The sequence below is a fragment of the Acanthochromis polyacanthus genome, chromosome 5, assembly GCF_021347895.1.
Source record: "Acanthochromis polyacanthus isolate Apoly-LR-REF ecotype Palm Island chromosome 5, KAUST_Apoly_ChrSc, whole genome shotgun sequence".
Lineage (NCBI taxonomy): Eukaryota > Metazoa > Chordata > Actinopteri > Pomacentridae > Acanthochromis > Acanthochromis polyacanthus.
Window position 1 is genome coordinate 22,086,127 of NC_067117.1, and position 18,478 is coordinate 22,104,604.

General features: G+C 40.3%; 2 protein-coding genes across 2 annotated transcripts; both read left to right on the forward strand.

Moving 5' to 3' along the window:
• The first annotated feature begins 408 nt into the window (after positions 1–408).
• On the forward strand, positions 409–7,124 carry kbtbd8 (kelch repeat and BTB (POZ) domain containing 8). The gene is made up of 5 exons (XM_022219498.2): positions 409–476; positions 2,165–2,372; positions 2,577–2,883; positions 3,056–3,875; positions 3,994–7,124. The coding sequence occupies exons 1-5, from the start codon at positions 461–463 to the stop codon at positions 4,455–4,457; spliced, it is 1,815 nt and encodes a 604-aa protein (XP_022075190.1). The 5' UTR covers positions 409–460; the 3' UTR covers positions 4,458–7,124.
• A 206-nt stretch (positions 7,125–7,330) lies between these two features.
• On the forward strand, positions 7,331–18,136 carry LOC110969393 (monocarboxylate transporter 2-like). The gene is made up of 4 exons (XM_051948443.1): positions 7,331–7,434; positions 10,966–11,186; positions 15,298–15,441; positions 17,310–18,136. Exons 2-4 carry the CDS (start codon positions 10,970–10,972, stop codon positions 18,134–18,136), a joined length of 1,188 nt encoding a protein of 395 aa, XP_051804403.1. The 5' UTR covers positions 7,331–7,434; positions 10,966–10,969.
• Positions 18,137–18,478: the final 342 nt, after the last annotated feature.

Consider the following 18,478-nt stretch of genomic DNA (forward strand, 5'->3'; position numbering starts at 1 on the left):
GAAGGTTCTCAAGTATAATATCTAATATAGTTGATAATACCTAATGTAATTGAGGGTTGCATCTATCATTTTCTATTTACTTGGTACTAAGAGACAAACATAAAGAAAACGGGATTCTCCAAGAAGGCTGTTGTCTGTTTAATGTGTTGCAACATGTTTGTGGTATCAAAAATTTAGCTCACGATGTTTTCTCTCTGCTTTAGACTACTCTACATCCACATGTCCATTACCCTGCTGCAGGTTTGACTTGTTTGATTGACTGCATTGAATTCTGCCTGATTACACTGCTGTGTGAAGCCAATTTACCCACACAGCATTAACTTTTTCCCTATTTCAGATATAAGGAATCTGATTGGCTGTGTGGTCCGGGCTCCTCCTGTGATTGGCTGCTCCTTGTTTCCGGGGCTCTGCTCTGCACTCACTGACGTTTCTCGGTCTGCTCCGAGACAGACTGGAGAGAATGGCTGCCAGTGGAGGTTAGCAAAAAAATCTTCATTGTTTTGTGTACTACTCAGACTTAAACAGTGCCATTTAAAGTTGTACTTTGTGTGTTTAAATGTTTACTGAGTATAGCTTTACATATCACTCGAAGAAGTCGTGACATGTTGCTTTCTCGGTGAAAAAGGGTCACGTTCTAAACGACTCCTCAAAACTGTTGGTTGTCGTTAGCCTGGCTAGCAAGCTAACGTTAGCTGTCTGGCTAACTTTCGGCCGGTTAGCTCGCTATCCACAGCTGATTGTGTAAACACTTGTTTATGACGAGACAAAGGTTTGACAAGTTGTAGTAGTAGTTACGGTGACCAAACTAATACATTACACACTGGGCTTCATGTTGTCACGGTTCTGTAAAAAATGAATGTTACCACGTAAACATTTGAGGTTTTTATCGCCCTTTTTTATCTCGCAATGTTGTGTCAAAGAAAACTTGCTAACGTTAGCTTGGTGCCTAGCTGTCTGCTTAAAGTTAAGCTTGCATGTTAACCAGCTAACCCAGCCGTGAAGAAATATTCAAACGAAGCATTATTCAGCCTCACTACGAAATAGTTAGTATTCTTTAAGTTTGTTCTCAGTCCTTTTCGCTACCCAGACAGTTAGTGCAGACGCCGGGCAATGACACGAGATGTTAGCCAGCTAGCTACCACCTGGCGAGACAGTAGTTTTCTGTTCACCCCACTGCAAGTCTTTGTCCTGTCAAGAGTTAGCGTTGCACAGCACGAGGTATATGTTTGAAAAAGTTTTTGTTTTGTTGCAGCTGAGAAAATACGGCTGCAGTGAAGCATTGCAGGACAGATAATGTTAGGGTGCCATTTTTGTAACTTGCCATAACACGTGTGATAAGAAACATGATTACTTTGCACACGCTATAGTGTGGAAGACCACCGAATTACCGACTTTTTAAGAAGCAAATATTGTCCCTATGTCTTGGTTCAGTCCACTACTAAGTAAATTACCTTGCTCTAAAGTTAGAAACAAATAGATGCAGAAGAACTAAAAAATAGTAATTTTGATGTATTGGTGTCTATTTTGAGCACAAACTAAATATAGTACCTTTCTCAATGGAAAGCGCAAGCAATCAGTATGCAGCTTGCCATATTTATTTAGATTACATTCACGTCAAATCTGTATAATGTGGGGCAACCTGAGAGTCCAGTGGTTAGTGCACTCACCACTAAATGCACCATTTAATGCACCCGAGTGCCCAGTTTGTCTTTCAGCCTGCTGGACTTGTACCTCATGTCATCAACCTGCTTTCTTTGGCCACATTTACATTCTATATCTACTGCAAAAAATGTGATCTTATCTTAGCATGGCATAGATTAATGATCACTATTGTCAGCATTAAAGTAGCCATCTTTGTGTTGTCATCTCTAATCTTGGTCTCTGTCAAAATAGATGACACAGAATGTGTGTTATCAACTTTTGTTTATTTTCCTGTTTTCATGAGACTTCCCCTTTATGTGAGAGTGGTTAGATTAAGGATCCCAAAAATGCTAACAGGAATTATTCTTTAGTATTTTGACCCCTTTAACTGTTTCTTTCTTTTTTTTTTTTTGTATAGAAGTCTACTTGGGGCTTTCAGTGTGATTTCTGGTGTCAGTATCACTTGTCAAGGTGCAATGATTGTGATGGCATGTTTTTCCTCTCTCTGCATTGTGTTGTTTAGAGGTAGGGAAGCTGTTACAAGTTCAAAATGGGACACCTCCAACCACCAACTACAATGGGGTAGATGCTGTTCATGCCTGTAACATCCTTCAGCAGCTCAAGGCCTTGTATGATGAAGCACAGCTCACAGACATCGTTGTAGAAGTGGACCATGGCAAGACTTTCTCATGCCACCGAAATGTTCTTGCAGCAATCAGCCCGTATTTTAGGTAGGATTTGTTGGATATGCATGTTTGTTTTTTTGCAAATGTTTAAAGGCAAGTACCTGAAAACCCTTTCTTGTTTCAGAAACAGTTTTGCTACAGATTACTGGATAGATGTTATGATATTAACATTAATTTCCTGTGAACGCTTTAGCATGAGAGTGGATTAGAATCATTCTACCACTTGTGTATTCTCACTTTCACCACCAGGTCCATGTTCACCAGTGGCCTTACAGAGAGCAGTCAGCGAGAAGTCAGAATCGTTGGGGTTGAATCTGAATCCATGCACCTCGTCTTAGACTATGCCTACACATCCAGGGTGACGCTCTCTGAGTCCAATGTCCAGGCCCTGTTCACTGCAGCCAGCATTTTCCAGATTCCTGCTCTGCAGGATCAGTGTGCCCAGTTCATGATCAGCCGACTTGACCCTCAGAACTGTATAGGGGTCTACATGTTTGCTGATGCTTATGGCCATCAGGAACTGAGGGAGCGCTCACAAGATTACATCCGCAAGAAGGTCAGTCCAACATGAGCACTGGATTGGTTTTTTAACTGTTAATTAAATGATTTAATGATTGTGGCTGCTGCTTTACTTCACCAGTGTTTTAGCCTGATCTTGTAATTGTGCATACTTTGAGACCAGCATGTTAGGCTGTTAAAAACTGAATCATTTTATTTATTTTTTTTAGTTCTTGTGTGTATCACGGGAGCAAGAGTTCCTCCACATGACCGAGGATCAGTTGGTCAGCATATTGAACAATGATGACCTCAATGTGGAGAAGGAAGAGCATGTCTATGAGAGCATCGTCCGTTGGTTGGAGCATGATCTGCCTGGTCGTGAAGCCCACCTAGCTGAGGTTTTTTCCCAATGCATCCGTCTGCCTTTGCTGGATGAGGCCTTTCTCACTCGAATACCCGCCCCTTTTGCTTGTGCCCTGTTCCTGTCAAAAGACCCTGCTGAGGCCAAGGCTCGCCTCACCGGCACTAATGGCTGCCCACAGCGGCTTGGTATGACTGCTTCCGAGATGATCATCTGCTTTGATGCTGCTCATAAACACTCAGGTAAGAAGCAGACAGTGCCTTGCCTTGACACAGCCACAGGACGGGTATTCAAGCTCTGCAAACCACCTAATGATCTCCGGGAGGTCGGTATGTTGGTGTCCTCAGAGAACGACCTCTACATCGCTGGTGGGTACCGACCGAGCAACAGCGAGGTGTCCATAGATCATCGAGCAGAGAGTGACTTCTGGCAGTACGAACATGCAGGCAACCGATGGCTTCCACGTGCACCTCTGCTCAGAGCAAGAATAGGATGCAGGCTTGTGCACTGCTGTGGGAAGCTTTATGCACTGGGAGGTCGAGTTTATGAAGGTGACGGGCGAAATGCATTAAAATCGGTCGAGTGCTATGATGCCAGGGACAACTGTTGGACAGCAGTCAGTCCTATGCCAGTGGCCATGGAGTTTCACAGTGCTGTGGAGTATAGAGATCGCATCTATATCCTCCAAGGTGAGATTATGCAGTTATATTTCACATTATTTTAAAATGTGTCTGTAATGGCACTTTAATAACTTTGAACTGTGTTAAAGCAGCTCAGCGCAGTTCTAACTTACACTTGTTTCCACAGGTGAATACTTCTTCTGCTTTGATCCCCGTAAGGACTACTGGAGTCATCTGGCCCCAATGAGTGTCCCTCGGAGTCAGGGTCTGGCTGCCTTGTACAAAAACTGCATCTACTACATTGCCGGCATCTGCAGGAATCACCAGCGCACCTTCACTGTGGAGGTCTATGACATTGAAAAGAACACATGGAGCCGCAAGAGAGATCTGCCCTTTGACCCAGCCACAAGCCCGTATATCAAGGCCATGTTACTGCAAGGCAAGCTACACCTGTTCGTACGAGCCACACAGGTCATGGTGGAGGAGCACGTGTTTCGCACCAGCCGCAAGAACTCCCTTTACCAGTATGATGACGAGGCAGACGTATGGACCAAAGTCTATGAGACACCCGATCGCCTCTGGGATTTGGGTCGCCATTTTGAATGTGTGGTGGCCAAACTTTATCCACAGTGTCTACAGAAAGTGCTTTGAGGTAGCTGATTTGGGAACCCAATCTATGAGGTGGAGGGAGTGGCGTGGTTCTGCCTGCCTTGTGCCTGGTGTTACCTTGGGTTTGCACCACACGGACAATTTTTCGGTTAAGTCTTAAGTCTTTCGAACTTTGGTTTAACATGATCAACATCAGGGTGCTTTTAAAGATTGCAGTATTTCTTTTTCCAGACAGCACCAACTACCCACACTGAGGCTTGTTTATCAAAACCGTACAATGAATCATAAGTGCAATTATCCTATTTTTTGCTTGTTGTTGAGCCATGTTGTTCTATTTTTGTTTTGGATACATGAATAGTTATGGGTTTTTACAAATGTTAAGCATGCACATGAGGGTGTTGGCTGGTATCCCTCTGGAGATATGGATTCTATGTCTCAGCATAAAGTGAAAATATCTATATAAATAACTATATGAACTATATATTCATACGGGTAAGATGAGTACCTTAGCTCATTAGTAGGTTTGCTGGCTCTGAGGTTTGTGTGTGGGTTTTTTTTTTCCTCCACTATTTGGTGTTCATGACTCTCTTCAGCTTATTTTTGCGACAAGTTTAAATTTGAAGTGTGCTTGTGACGTACATTACCTTAGTGTTTTTAAAGGTTGAAGCTTGTATGATATTTTTATGGCCCCCTCTTCCTTCACAAGCGTCAGTGTGTCAAACAGTACACTATGTGTGGCTTCCAAGCTATTTTTCATTGTTTTTTTTGAGATTCCAGTTGAATGGGGGCTTGCACCTCCGCTCTGAGTTGGCATCCATTTTGTGTCACACGCTAAGAACATTTAAGTGAAATCTTAGAATATTCACTCTCCACATTGGAGAATTAAGGACGGAGTCAAATTTGTGGCAACACTAAGTGGCAAGTTTAGACCAACTAACAGGTTTACCTCAGAAACTTCAGAGATATTGGATTAGGAGAAAAGGGACATTTTAGGCCATTGTGTTGATGAAGCAGCTGCGTGAAAAGCTCAGTTCAGCATTGAGCTCCGAAGTTGTTTTTTATTTTTTTTACATCAGATTATGATCGTTTGAAAAAAGGTTGAAAGAGCCTTCCTCTTCAATGCCAAACAAAGCATTTGAGGTCTTTATATAGTTGTTGTGGACATTGAACCGGATTTTGTGGTAGCAATAAATCATGGAACTGTGATTAGGCTATATTGCGTTGTATTACCTTAGTAAAAGTGCATTAATTGTTTTGTGCTTGTCTCTGCTAGTGAAAATCACGGTAGTACCAATAATGATTGTCTGGCTGTTGCATGGGTACAGGCTTGAAGTGATGTGTAATTTAGTGCAGATCATTTGTGATGCCAATGTGCCTGTGGCTAGAAAAAGGGGCATCAGAATCCAAAACTGTTCCTCCTGATGAAGAATATCTGAAAAAGTCTTACTCAGCGTTGCACTGAATCACTCTCCACTTCAGCGGTCCTAAACTGCAAACTTTACGAAGCACCCTCTTGAACGAGGAGACTATTTAAAAGCGAGTGAGGGTGACCCAGGTTGTGTGCTAATTCATCTGACAGCCATGAATCGGTCTTCACACGCCATCACACAGAGGACACAAACTGTTGGTGCTGCGTTTTGTTTTTTTGACAATCTTGTATAGAAGAATACCACCGCCAAGTGGCATTCGCTGTCAAAGTGGGACATTTTCAGTGCCGTCAGTTTCCTCATGCAGGTTCCTGTGTCATCTTTGCACTACACATTTCCCTTGTATCGTATCTTACCAAGAATGCCCCTCTATTACGTTAAAAAAAAGGGTTTCAGTAACCATATAGCAATCATCTAAGAGATTTACATGGAAATTAATACCAGAAGCATTCAGTGAGGACATGATTTACTTCTCCAAGAGAAGATCCACTGTTCACTGACTTTAAGCTGATTTTTGTTTGTTGTTGTTGACCCAGCTTGGACAATGTCCCCAGAAAGCCCTTATCATGGGTGAGCATGGGTCTGAGTTTCATCTACATGTCTACAGACGGCCATTTGAGAACCAGGAACAGAGAACTCTCAGGATTTCTACTGATACACAGTACTGTATTTAAGATTTTTTTTTATGTGTAATATACTGTACTATAGGTTTGCTGTACTTGCACAGTTTTCTAAACTTATCTTCAGTTTCTTTTTATAACTTGAAAAAAAAATTGATGTGATTTTCTTTTTGTCTCCAGTGGCTGTTTTTTTTTTTTTTTTTCCATTTCTTTTTTTATGTAATTATCTATTTAGTTATGGTAGAGTAATCCTGCTCTGTTGAGGGGAAAAAAATGATTATCCGCACAAGTGATGATTTAGATTTTTTTTTCTCCTGTAGTACAGTAGTATTTCTTTGTAACATCTCACTGAAACTAAGCATTACAGATCAAATAACTCCATTGTTACCATATTTCAAACACCAGTCATGTAATACAACAAGCTATATATAAAAATAAAAATCCTGCTTTTCTGTGTTGAAGAATCAGTGGCTGGCATTCTGGTCATCACCACGCATCGCTTTATGGGTGCTATTCCATTGTGTCTCTTATCCAGTTTTCTTTCCTCACTTTTTACTTTGCTGGTTTGTCTGTTTTTTGGGGGTTTTCGGGTTATAGTGGTTGTTGAGCTCAACTGTGAAATTCACATTGCACATAATTTGAAATAAAACTATTAAAGTGGAGTTTGGTGAGTTGATTTTGAATTTAACACACGTGATGCATTTATTTTTGGGGCATGTAGATACTGACTGGAGGCTCTGTTGTATTTTTGTTACACTACGGTCACGCCACAGACGGCACTGTGACCTTTAGGCTGGAAGACATAAAGGGGAGAGGAAGCTCTAGTGCTAGTGATCCAGAAGTAGTGAAAACTGCAGAACCGCCCCCCCCCCCGGCAGCTCTGTGGGACACGTGACCAGGCGTCAAAGAACCACAGGCTGAAACTACTGTGGCCAACTTTGGACAGAAAAGCAGTGGAGGCGCTCAGTGAAGGTAAAATGGACCCAGACTTTCTAAAACACGCTCATGAGTGGTTCTGTTTTTTTTTTGTTTTTTTTTTACACACGAAGGCTCAACTCTTTAGCGGCTTTGTTTCGATCATTGTGTGTGCACGTGTGGAGGGTTGCCACCATTCCGGCTCCTCGTGGAAGAGCCGAAGTAGAAAACTTTGTTAAATTGGGGAGGAAAAAAAATCGGAATTTCACCGTGATCAGCTGTTTTTGCGAATGGAGAGAAATATAGAATGTAGATACTGATGTGTCTCAGACAGCAAACGCATCGTGAACTACAGGAGTCTGCGCAAGTGAGACATATGTTACGGTTGTGTTTTTTTAATGTTTCCACTGTGGACAGATTTCAGTGGAACGTAAGGGGCGATAAGTTAAGGGCTCAGGGTTTCCTCCTCAGGGAACTGTTGAGTATCACACTCTTAATTTACTGCATTCTCGTGAATTTTTAACGCACCATTTAGGGCTTTTTTGTGCTGCAGTGGCGGAAGCAGTAGATTTGTTTTTTGAGCATTATTGATTCTTATCAGTTGAATATGCAAACAAGATTGCTTTGTAGATGTACATGATGATTCATATACGGTTTGAAAAGCTTCTCATGGAATCTACAGTTGATTAAAAATCTAAAATGGTTGTTTGGATTCTGTTTTTGACCCTCTGAACCCCTGTTAGTTTGTGTGGCATCTGTATTTTCTGCTCCTGTCACATTTCTACTCACTGTGAGCTCGTTTTTCACTGCAATATAAAGTCCATCACCTCTATGGAAATAGCACAGCCCTGACTAGATGTAGAGAGTACTCAGAAAATATATTTAGTGTAGTATGATGCAGTGTTTAATTCTAAACAGTAACTAAAGTTTAATTTCTTTAATTATTTGGAAAAAAAGGAAAAATACTTGGAATCAACATATGTGAATTTTTTGAACTAATTTGTACCTTTTCTGAACAGTGGCAGTCAGTTTGTACAGTTGCCACAATGCCTTGTTTCTTTTCATTTTTTGAGCCATTTTTTGACCACTTATTTCTGTCAGCTGCTTTTGCAAGCAAGATTGCTTTGTAGAAGCACACAAGAAGTCATATACAGTTTAAAAAGCTTCTCATCTAATCTACAGTTGATTAAAAATCTAAAATGGTGGTTTGAATTCTGTTTAACCCTCTGAACCCCTGTTAGTTTATGTGGCATTTGTTTATTTTGTATTTTTTGCTCACTGTGGGCTTGTTTTTCACTGAAATATAAAGTCCTTCACCTCTGTGGAAATAGCACAGCCCTGGGTAGATGTAGAGAGAACTCAGAAAATGTCTTTTGTGCAATGTAACAGTTACATGTTATTGTTGCCATAAATGATAAAAAAAGATTTTTCAGTCTTCTCCGTGAAAACACAGCCTGCAGTTCCGCTGAAAAGTCCATGTAATTTTCTCAAAACTTTTGGTAGCAGCTGCTGGTAACGTAACCAGTGAATGGCTTCATATTTGAGCAAAGGAGCACAAAATTTTTTGTTTGTTACAAAATGTGGTTCGTATAAATCGTTTATTTTTTTGGTAAAATATTGAAAAAGATGTCTAGAAGAAAGTGATTTTAGTGAAATATTACGACCTGAAGCTTAGATTTGGGTTGTTTCCCAGTGATGGCAGATGTTAGAGGATATTTTTTCAAACCTTGGGAAAGTTGAAAATCTGCCAATTCTTTACGTTTTTGCAGATTCCAGCTGTTACAATGGCAGAATTTTGGCATTTTAAAAAAAAGGTGACATGCCTTTTAAACCTGTGGAATGTTTTTGGATTTTGGGAAGTTAAGGGTTAATGAGGCTCATAAGATAATTATAGTTTAAATTACCTAAGATAAGTATACATAAACACATGGCACCAGCTTGAGTCGTCACACTGTGTCCATCCAGCCTTTTGCTTCTTATTTACACGTAAAACGTATTTTTTCACTGTCTGTGTACTTTTTGTGGGGTGGGGAAGTGGGTTGTGCTGTTAAAATACACTTATATATGAACAACAACTGCAGAGAGATGGATGTACTAAAAACGTTCTGCCAGAACAATACTAGTTACCGGATGTTGTTTGATTTCAGGTCCAGCTGGCTTCACTATTGTTGGATTAGGTCCATTTTGTTGTTGTATATTATACAAAAGTGTTGCTCATTTAAACCGACAATTCAGAAAAGGTTGGTTACCTTGCTGACGTGTTTCGACAGCCTCTGCTGTCTTCTTCAGAGCGTCATCTGACGTTTGGTGACGTGTCCTTTTTATCACGTGGTCGGTTTGACAGATCTGTCAAACCGACCACGCCTCCCGCCGTCCGGTGGTCTCTGAAGGATGGTATCCCAGGTATGCGAGAGGATGTAGGCCCCCTCGTTCCAGTTCATGGTGCAGTCCACCCCCTTCCTGATTTCGATGGCTTCCTTGATCCATCGTTTCTGTTTGTCTCCGAGGCTTCACTATTGGTTGAATGGGGTGGCCAGGCTCCCCTTCTTGGCTCTGCCCCCATTTCTACATATATTTATTAATTTTTACTGGAAATAGCTTTATTTATATGAAAATAATGTCAGGCACTCTGTTTTTTTTTTCTTCAAATATTTACTCTCCTGTAGTCCAACTTTTTTTTTTTTTTTAATAACTCTTCTGAGGGAACTTACATTTAGGCATGATCAGTTTCATGGCCCTTTTCGTGGTTTTCTTTCCGAGAAAGCACCCTCTTCAAAAGTGTGTGGGGTAAAAATTCACATCAATGATTAATGGATTAATTTGAATGAATTTATAAAACCCTGGACTTCAATAGCTCACATGTATTTTAGCAAGATTTTTACTCGTATTAAGTAAGTAATGACGTTTACCACAAAATATTCATTGGTTTTATGATCACTAGTCATTTTGGTAGTTATAAAAGACTGAGGGCTGAGGAAAAAGGAGCTTCCCTTGTTGGAGACATTGAATAAATAATAGGAATAATGTTTTGTATGTGTATATATATATATATATTACTACAAAAGTAAAATGATCGACTTCATACATATTTTTATTGGAGACACAGAAATGAATGTCTTTTAAATATCCCCCTGAAATCTTCGCTTATGGCATTGACTAATCATACATGCGCACATGTGGTATCTGCATTTGATACATAAAAAGTAAAGTCTTCAATATTGATAGGTCCACTAAGTAATTTGTGAACTTAGAAATGAGAGGCTTTTTGACATTTCACTCACTATATTACAGATGACCTTAATTTATGATGAAAAACAGCTTTTGTGTTGTGTTGTGTCTTCAGTTTTGCCTGCTAATGACTTTTATGACCAAACCTTTCATAGTAACAGAAAGCAGTAAAAGCTCTGATTCAGTTGATATTTTGTATAGTACAAGCTTTATCTGCTGGTACGTTTAGGAAGACGTCCATCACTTTGAAACTTGGATCCTTACTTCAATATGCGTTTTTGAGTTGCTTTAAAAAAACAAAAAACAAAAACATATTCCTTTGGTTTGATAAGTATCACGCATGTTTTTCTCTCTGAACAGGATCATGTCCTCTGCTCCCAAAGATGTGTTGGGCAACAAACCACCGGATGGGGGTTGGGGTTGGATGGTGGTGTTTGGGGCCCATATTTCCATTGGATTTGCTTACTCAACACCCAAAGCCCTTTCCATTTTCTTCAAGGAGATCCAAATGGACTTAGGGGCCAGCTACAGTGAAATAGCCTGGATTTCCTCCATCATGTTAGCAGTCATGTATGCAGGAGGTGAGTTGATTCAGTCACTGTTTATTACATCGGATTGTCCACATGGAATAATAGATCCTTTTACCAGGAGGTTTAATATTGTCAAAAATGAACATGTGTCAGCAATGTGATTCTTAAATTCCTTGTTGAAATGGGACGGTCTCCCACTGACTCCTCCACTAAATTAATGTTGGTAGCATTTTCACCAAGATACAGATTTCCCTTCTAATTCCAGTGATTTTTTTTTTAACCAGCCTTCAGTCACATTTTAAGTCTACATAAATATGTGTGCGTTTCCTGACACAACAATACACCGTTCAGTCAATGATGTGCTCTTCAGACAGCCACAGTGAAAACATGCTTCACATAGGCCCAAATAAACTGTTGATTCAAACAATATCATTTCAATTAGCATATATATGTGTGTGTGGGATTTTGCTCAGCTTTGAGTTTATTTAGTGTGTGCCAAAATTTCACACTCAAAATAATATATTTCTAGAACTGTTCTGAACTTTAAATATTCCTTTTGAATATTTTAAAGTTGAGAACAGTTCTTTCCTTATGGGCCAACTATGTAATATTAACACCTTCTCAACCGTGTATTTGGCAATGCCGATCTGCAGTTTCGTATTTATCAGCTAAAAACACTGATTTTACTGTTATAACCTCATATCAGCAAATTTGCTACATCAATACGCCACCTGGTTCAGTACGGTAACCTCAGATGCAGAGTTGCAGCAGAGCTGTTTGGAATTCAGTGTGGTAATCACAGGTCCTGTTGTCAGCGCCTTTACACCACCACGGAATACATTTTGTATTGGCTGGAAAATAATAGCCCGGAGGTTAACTAGGTTGAGCACTTTCTTTTCTCTTGTTCTTTTGTATTGTATTGTCTTGTGTTCCCGTGGGGCTTTCACACATCAAATGTACCTTCAAGATCTAGCACTGATAATGGTCTGCTGATCAAACCCTCTTGAAAGCACCTTACGTGTCCTGTTAAAAGTTGTACTTGAACATACCAAAGAGAGTACAAAGAGTGCCGAACAACCAGTTGACTGCAGATGCATTTTATGTTTGTATAGTCTGTGTCTGTATTTGTGCATGTAAATCAACATTATGGCCACAATTAGAGAAGCAAATCCAGGTTTTAGTGCCAATGGAAAAATCCTTCAAGTTCTGGATTTTCTACCAACCTTTGTGTGTTTGCACTGTCCATTCATTTGGACAGAGAGATAACTGACTTCACATGAGTGACTGAAATAGCATTAGGCTGCCTAATAGGAGGAGTGTTGCCAGCGTGTATAACTCACCTGACTTAAATTTAGGTCTCCTCAGTGATTCACTGCTTTGTACTGTTGCTTTCCTTTTCAGTGTTTTTAGGTTATTTTTCAAACTGAACCACTTAATACTCATAAGCCCAGCATAGGTAGAAAATGTCTCTTAGTGCAAACTAAAACTAATATTTCCATAACGTTTAGTTTTAAAAGACACCTGGGTTTGAGTTGTAGTGAGTGCAGTAAACATTGAGTATTCTACCAACGATAAATGTAAAAAACTACTTGTCCCTTTAAATACAATGTACTGCTGTTGGTTCAGTGGGGAATTTGTTGCATAGGAGAATAGTGTTACTGTGTTTGTGTAATGGAGGAGGGATATCTACAGTTTTAAGGGTGGGGCCTTAAAGATATGCAAAAGAAGTCATATTGCAATTATTTTGAAAGATACTGCAGTGTTTTCACAGTGATAGTGGGAATCATTGCTTTTACTGACGATGTGATTTTTGCAGCAGTCTGCTCCAAACATGCATGTGTTCTTAAATTTGGAGAATATATTTTATAGGATGGGGCCTCATTTTAGCACCACAGTGCTTCATTTGCAATAATATTCATATTCTAGGTCTTGGATTTTGATGAATTGTTCAGCCTTAGCCACACCACAGCTTTTACAATCAGCGAAGCAATCTGAGAAGTCGGACATTTTTTTCCCCATAATGTGTGCCCCATTTTCACAATATATAGGTATTTATGTCATTGGTGGATGACACAAAAAGTCTAGTAGAGGATTTACATGAGTTCATCAGTCGTTGTTTTCAAGGGCACAGGACAGCAGGGTATGCGACTCACCTGCACTCGACTCAGGGAGGCCTAACTGGTGAAATATTCCCCTCCACTGTGGCTCAGGCACAGGGCTTTATCATATTGTCCTTGGCAAGGCTTCAGCAATGTCACCCAGTGGAGGAGAGAGACAGGGAATATATCAGAGGAAGGTTCAGCACACTGGGGTCTGACATCAAGCCCCCATGGGAGAGACATGACAGCCTTTTCAGAAAACCTCTGACACAAGGAGTCCGAATGACAAACTTATAATGGAAATGGAAATGGTGGTAGTACTAGAAATGCCCTACTGTGACACGACGACAGTGAGAATGATGATCTATCTTTGACCCCTGCTGGCACCTGGTTAACCGCATAAACAGCGGGATGGGTATTTTTATCTTATTTACAGTATAAAAAAATACACTTTTTGAGGATAATTCTTGACGTTTGCTCAGCACAAGCGAGAAAGAGATTTTTGCTGTTTTTGTAGATTTGTGTAATGTATGTGTAGTAGCACTGTAAATCATTTTTATTAGAAATGTTTAATTCGATTTAGAAACCCAAGTTACTCTGCTGTGTTGAAAATGTGAGTTAACTGACACTTGTGTAAGGTAATCAATAAGTCAAAGTCATCTTATAAGTTGTAAAATTATAAAAACAAATGTGTGAAAGCTCAGGAAACTAAAAAAATCTTAAGTTAAATCAGATATTTTATCACTGTCAAACCATTACTAGACCTTCTTTCCGTTTGCATTTTCTTGATTTATGAAGTTTATTCTTCAACTAACATGGAAAAGCTACAGTTGCAAGTATGAAAGCTTTTTTTGTAGCAGAGTCAGTACAACAACAGCTTGTGAACCTACTCTGTACAACTATGTGATAAACACACACTAAACTTCTTCAAGATGTTTCATATTTTTAGAATAATTTTCAGTATTGTGAAAGGACAAATCATTACCCATTTTAACATGCATTTAACTGGCTAGCAAACATGTTACATTTTTTTTTGTTGCCTTTTTTCTCGAAAATTGTAACGACAAAGAGTGCACAAAAGTGTAACAACATGATACATTATTTTTTCTAAACCCATTCTTCTGCAGCTCTGTTTAACTGTCCCTGACCCACATTGAATCTCTGAACACTCAACAAACACGGTATCTAACCAACTTTAACAGCCGTGAACACAGCAGCAGTGTACGCTGTCTTGCATGTTTCTTCTCGCAGATACAGTGCAAAACCATCCACAGCTGGTAGTTAGTTATGCAGTCTGAAGCTAACTGTGGCTTTTTATATGTGAATGGCACTAACAAAACTATAATAAAAACACTTTCATGGTTGGCTGTAGCAAACATAAATACATAAATATTTTCACTTTTGCATGAATTCACAAATCTTATTTGTCCTCACAGATTCCATTTATAACTAAAACAATTGCGACTCTTGTCATCAACCAACCTGAACATGCTCTCCAAGAAAAGTAGGCATTTATCACTTTCTGTTCACAGGGCGGCTTTTTATTATTTATCACCTTCCACACAATTTCTTTGCAACATTTCCTGAAAAAGCTGGCACACAATCAGGTTTCAGTAATCATGGCAGACTTGAATGATGCTCTTCTCATTGTTCTGCATAATTTCAGTAAAATTAATATATATGTATATGGGAACAACTGGTCTAAATAGCAATTAGAATATAGACGTTTTCATCACGGCATGCTGCAGAGAGTCCGGTGGTGCAATGTCAGTCTTCCAGGCAAGGTTATGAGTGAAGGAAAGGGTGACAGCATATAAAAGACTGTTTAATTGCTGATTGATCACTGAGTGTAGTATTTCACATTATCAGGGGAAAGTATAATGAGTTGCCAAGTTACTTTGCAGTGGAGACAAAAGTGTGGAGGTGTTCCATCACCCAATGTGATGTCCTTTTACCCTTGGTTTATATGTATCATATTAGCTTACCTGAGAGTAGTTGGTAAGTTAATTTCTACAACAGTTAATGAGCTGCTTGTTCTTTGTCCTCCTCGTCTTTCTCTGCAGGACCGGTGAGCAGCGTGTTGGTCACTCGCTTTGGAAGCCGACCAATAGTCATGACGGGCGGATTGATGTGCGGAGTTTCTATGGCAACTGCTTCTTTTGGGACCTCCATCATTTATCTCTACTTTTGTATTGGTATCATTGGAGGTACAGCAATTTGATGTTTTTAAAACTTGTCCGCTCTTTTCAATATTTTATTTCACTGCTTCCTGAAAAGTTTTGGCTGGATCGATTGACTTTTGGGACTCCACAGATGCTTATTTGGACTAAGAAGATTTCATCAGATGAATCCTAGACTTGTTTATCTGTTTACTTACTATTCCCATCAGCCCTGGTTAAGCCCCTCTGTGGCTGGAGGGTTGGCAATCTGCATCTTTCCACATCCTTTCAGAGTCTCTTGGTTCAGATCTGCCTCCCTTAACTGGGCTGCCATGTTGTTTGTCAGGGCCCTGGGTGTCTGCCCCGGCTCCTGGGTTGCAGTTAGATCACCAAGGGGACCCAGACCAGGACAGTAATTAAGACAGAGCCATCTCTGATCCCAGAGAGCATAGTCTTCCATGGCCCTCTGTACTCTCCCGTAGGCTCCAATCATGGTCGTCACATGGGGGCTCTCTTCCACCCTACGAGGCTCATTACCCTGCCAAGGGCTCCCGTAAAGGATTAATAGGCCCAGCAAGTGGTCAGGCCGTGTGTGGTGCCCGGGGGCATGAGGAGGACCTGATCTGCTCCCCTGTGCCCTGGCACACTGACACGTCGGCATCAGGCAGTTTTACCCAGCAGGCATGCACACATATTACATATTACGAGTCGCTTACATATTCAGAAATACCTGCACATTCAGAAAGATAATTTAATAGAAAAGTGCTCCAGACACAGGAAAAGATTTTCCATAATGACTTCTTCTTTTATGTGAGTGCAGTTTCTTTCTATCTGCTGTATTCCAGCAAACATGATTGTCAATGTTTGCTGGTGGGAAGCTGTTGAGGGATGATGCCCTTATCACTGCACTGTTGAATCCTTATGGTTAGTTGAGGCATCTGCCTAACAGAAAACAGACACAACAGTACGACGGTCGAGACAAAGACAACAAAGAAATGCTAGATCTTTGATTAAAACTATGGAAAACTTAGCTCAACTGTGAGCTGTGTGTAGAACAAACAGTATTAGGTTTTTTGAAGCTGAAATGCCGAGAGGGTGCTTTACATTTAAGTGCGCACAGGACACCAGGACAATGAATTAAATGCCTGTGGCCGTTGTTCATGGTAATAAAGGGAAAATTGCTGTAGTTCTAATCTGTCCAAATGCCTCAACTTCTACTGTTGGGCTGATGACATTGACAATACAGAAAGTAGACTTTTATACACTCAGATGTGACTTTTTTTTATACTTTGATGTTTGGATCAACACAGAAACTATCCTCTCCTCTGCTTAGAGATACTTTGTATGGTTACACAGTCTTAAAATAGTCATTCACTAACTCATAGATGCAGAAAAGAGCAAAAATATAAGATACTGTTGTTGGGTTTCTCGTTATGGAAGAAAAACATGGCTGTAACAAACTTTTCTATAAAACTTCATACAGTAGTGCCCTGTTTGTACTTCAAATAGGGGAAAAAAGAAATCCATGAGCTTTCCTGTGGATCCAGAAAAGAAGAATAAATTGACATTGGAAGGAGAGAAGGGGAGCATCCTAACCATGTAGCTGTAGCTCTTCATCTTCTTCAAAATAAGGTGCTATTAAATTAAAATTTTCTGGGTAGAAAGGCAAGAGAGTGAATGTATTACCCAGGCCCCCTAATTTATTTCTACTTGAATGGAGAAATTATTTCTGAAAGAATTCCAGCATTCTGTAATGAGATTTTAGCTGGCAAAAGTGAAATGAGATGGAACCTTAATGAGCACCAGGCAGAATCAGTCTTAATTTAATTTAGTAAGTACCCTTTGGAGTTTAGGCTTAGTGAGGTTTTCTTACTGAAATGTGACTGTTTCTTTTTCTACAATCTCTCTCCATACAGGTTTTGGACTCTCCTTAAACCTTAATGCATCTCTCACCATCATAAGTAAATATTTTCTAGTCAGGCGTCCTCTAGCCAATGGACTGGCCATGGCTGGGAGTCCAGTGTTTCTCTGTTTCCTGGCCCCTGTTAACCAATATCTACTGGCTACATTTGGTTGGAGAGGAAGTGTACTTATCCTTGGGGGTATGATGCTCAACTGTTGTGTTGCTGGGGCCCTGATGAGGCCTGTTACTCCACCTGATAAGTGGACCTCTTTTGCACTGCAGACGAAAGTGGAACAACCAAATGAGCATAACACGAAGATAAAACGAAGCTTTGGGAAAAACGCGAAGAAGTTCTTGGATTTGTCTTTTTTTAAAGACAGAGGATTTGTCATTTACCTCATAGGAAATGTGATGTTCATCTTTGGTGCCTATGCACCCATCGTGTTCCTCTCAGCGTATGCCATTAACCAAGGCGTGGAGAAGTATTCTGCGGCCTATCTCCTCTCTATTATGGGCTTTGTTGACATGTTTATTCGGCCTGCAACCGGCTTAATTGCCAACAGCAAGTGGATTAGGCCCAGAATCCAGTATTTCTTCAGCTTTGCCATGGTTTTCAATGCTACGTGCCACTTACTGTGTCCTCTGATCAAGAGCTACACCTTCCTGGTGGTCTATGCTGCATTTTTTGGCATAGGTTTTGGCATGGTTTTCGCCCTAATATTCGAATGCCTCATGGACCTGATGGGAAGTCAGCGCTTCCCCAGTGCTGTTGGACTGGTCACCATTGTAGAGTGCTTCCCCATGCTGCTGGGACCACCTGCTGCAGGTAACACACCCTGAACACAAACAATCCCTCAGAAACATGGCAGATTTAGTCTAATAAAAAAGACCACTCAATAAACTTGTAATTACAATATGTGTCTTTTTTATGGATTGTTGAATCTGATGAGCCATGAACAAACAGTCAGATCAACTAGACAGCTGTCGCTGTTTTTCTGTTTCCCTCTTATGTTACAAGTCCCCTGGATTTGTCAGTTCAATGCTTCCCATTCATTGTCTATGTAAACAGCCATGAAATGCATTCTGGCGGAATTGCAATGTGTTTGGAGAGAGTTTATTTGCATAGAGTCTTGGCTACTTTATGCAAATTGGGGTGACTCAATGCTTCTGTAAAGTTCAGAA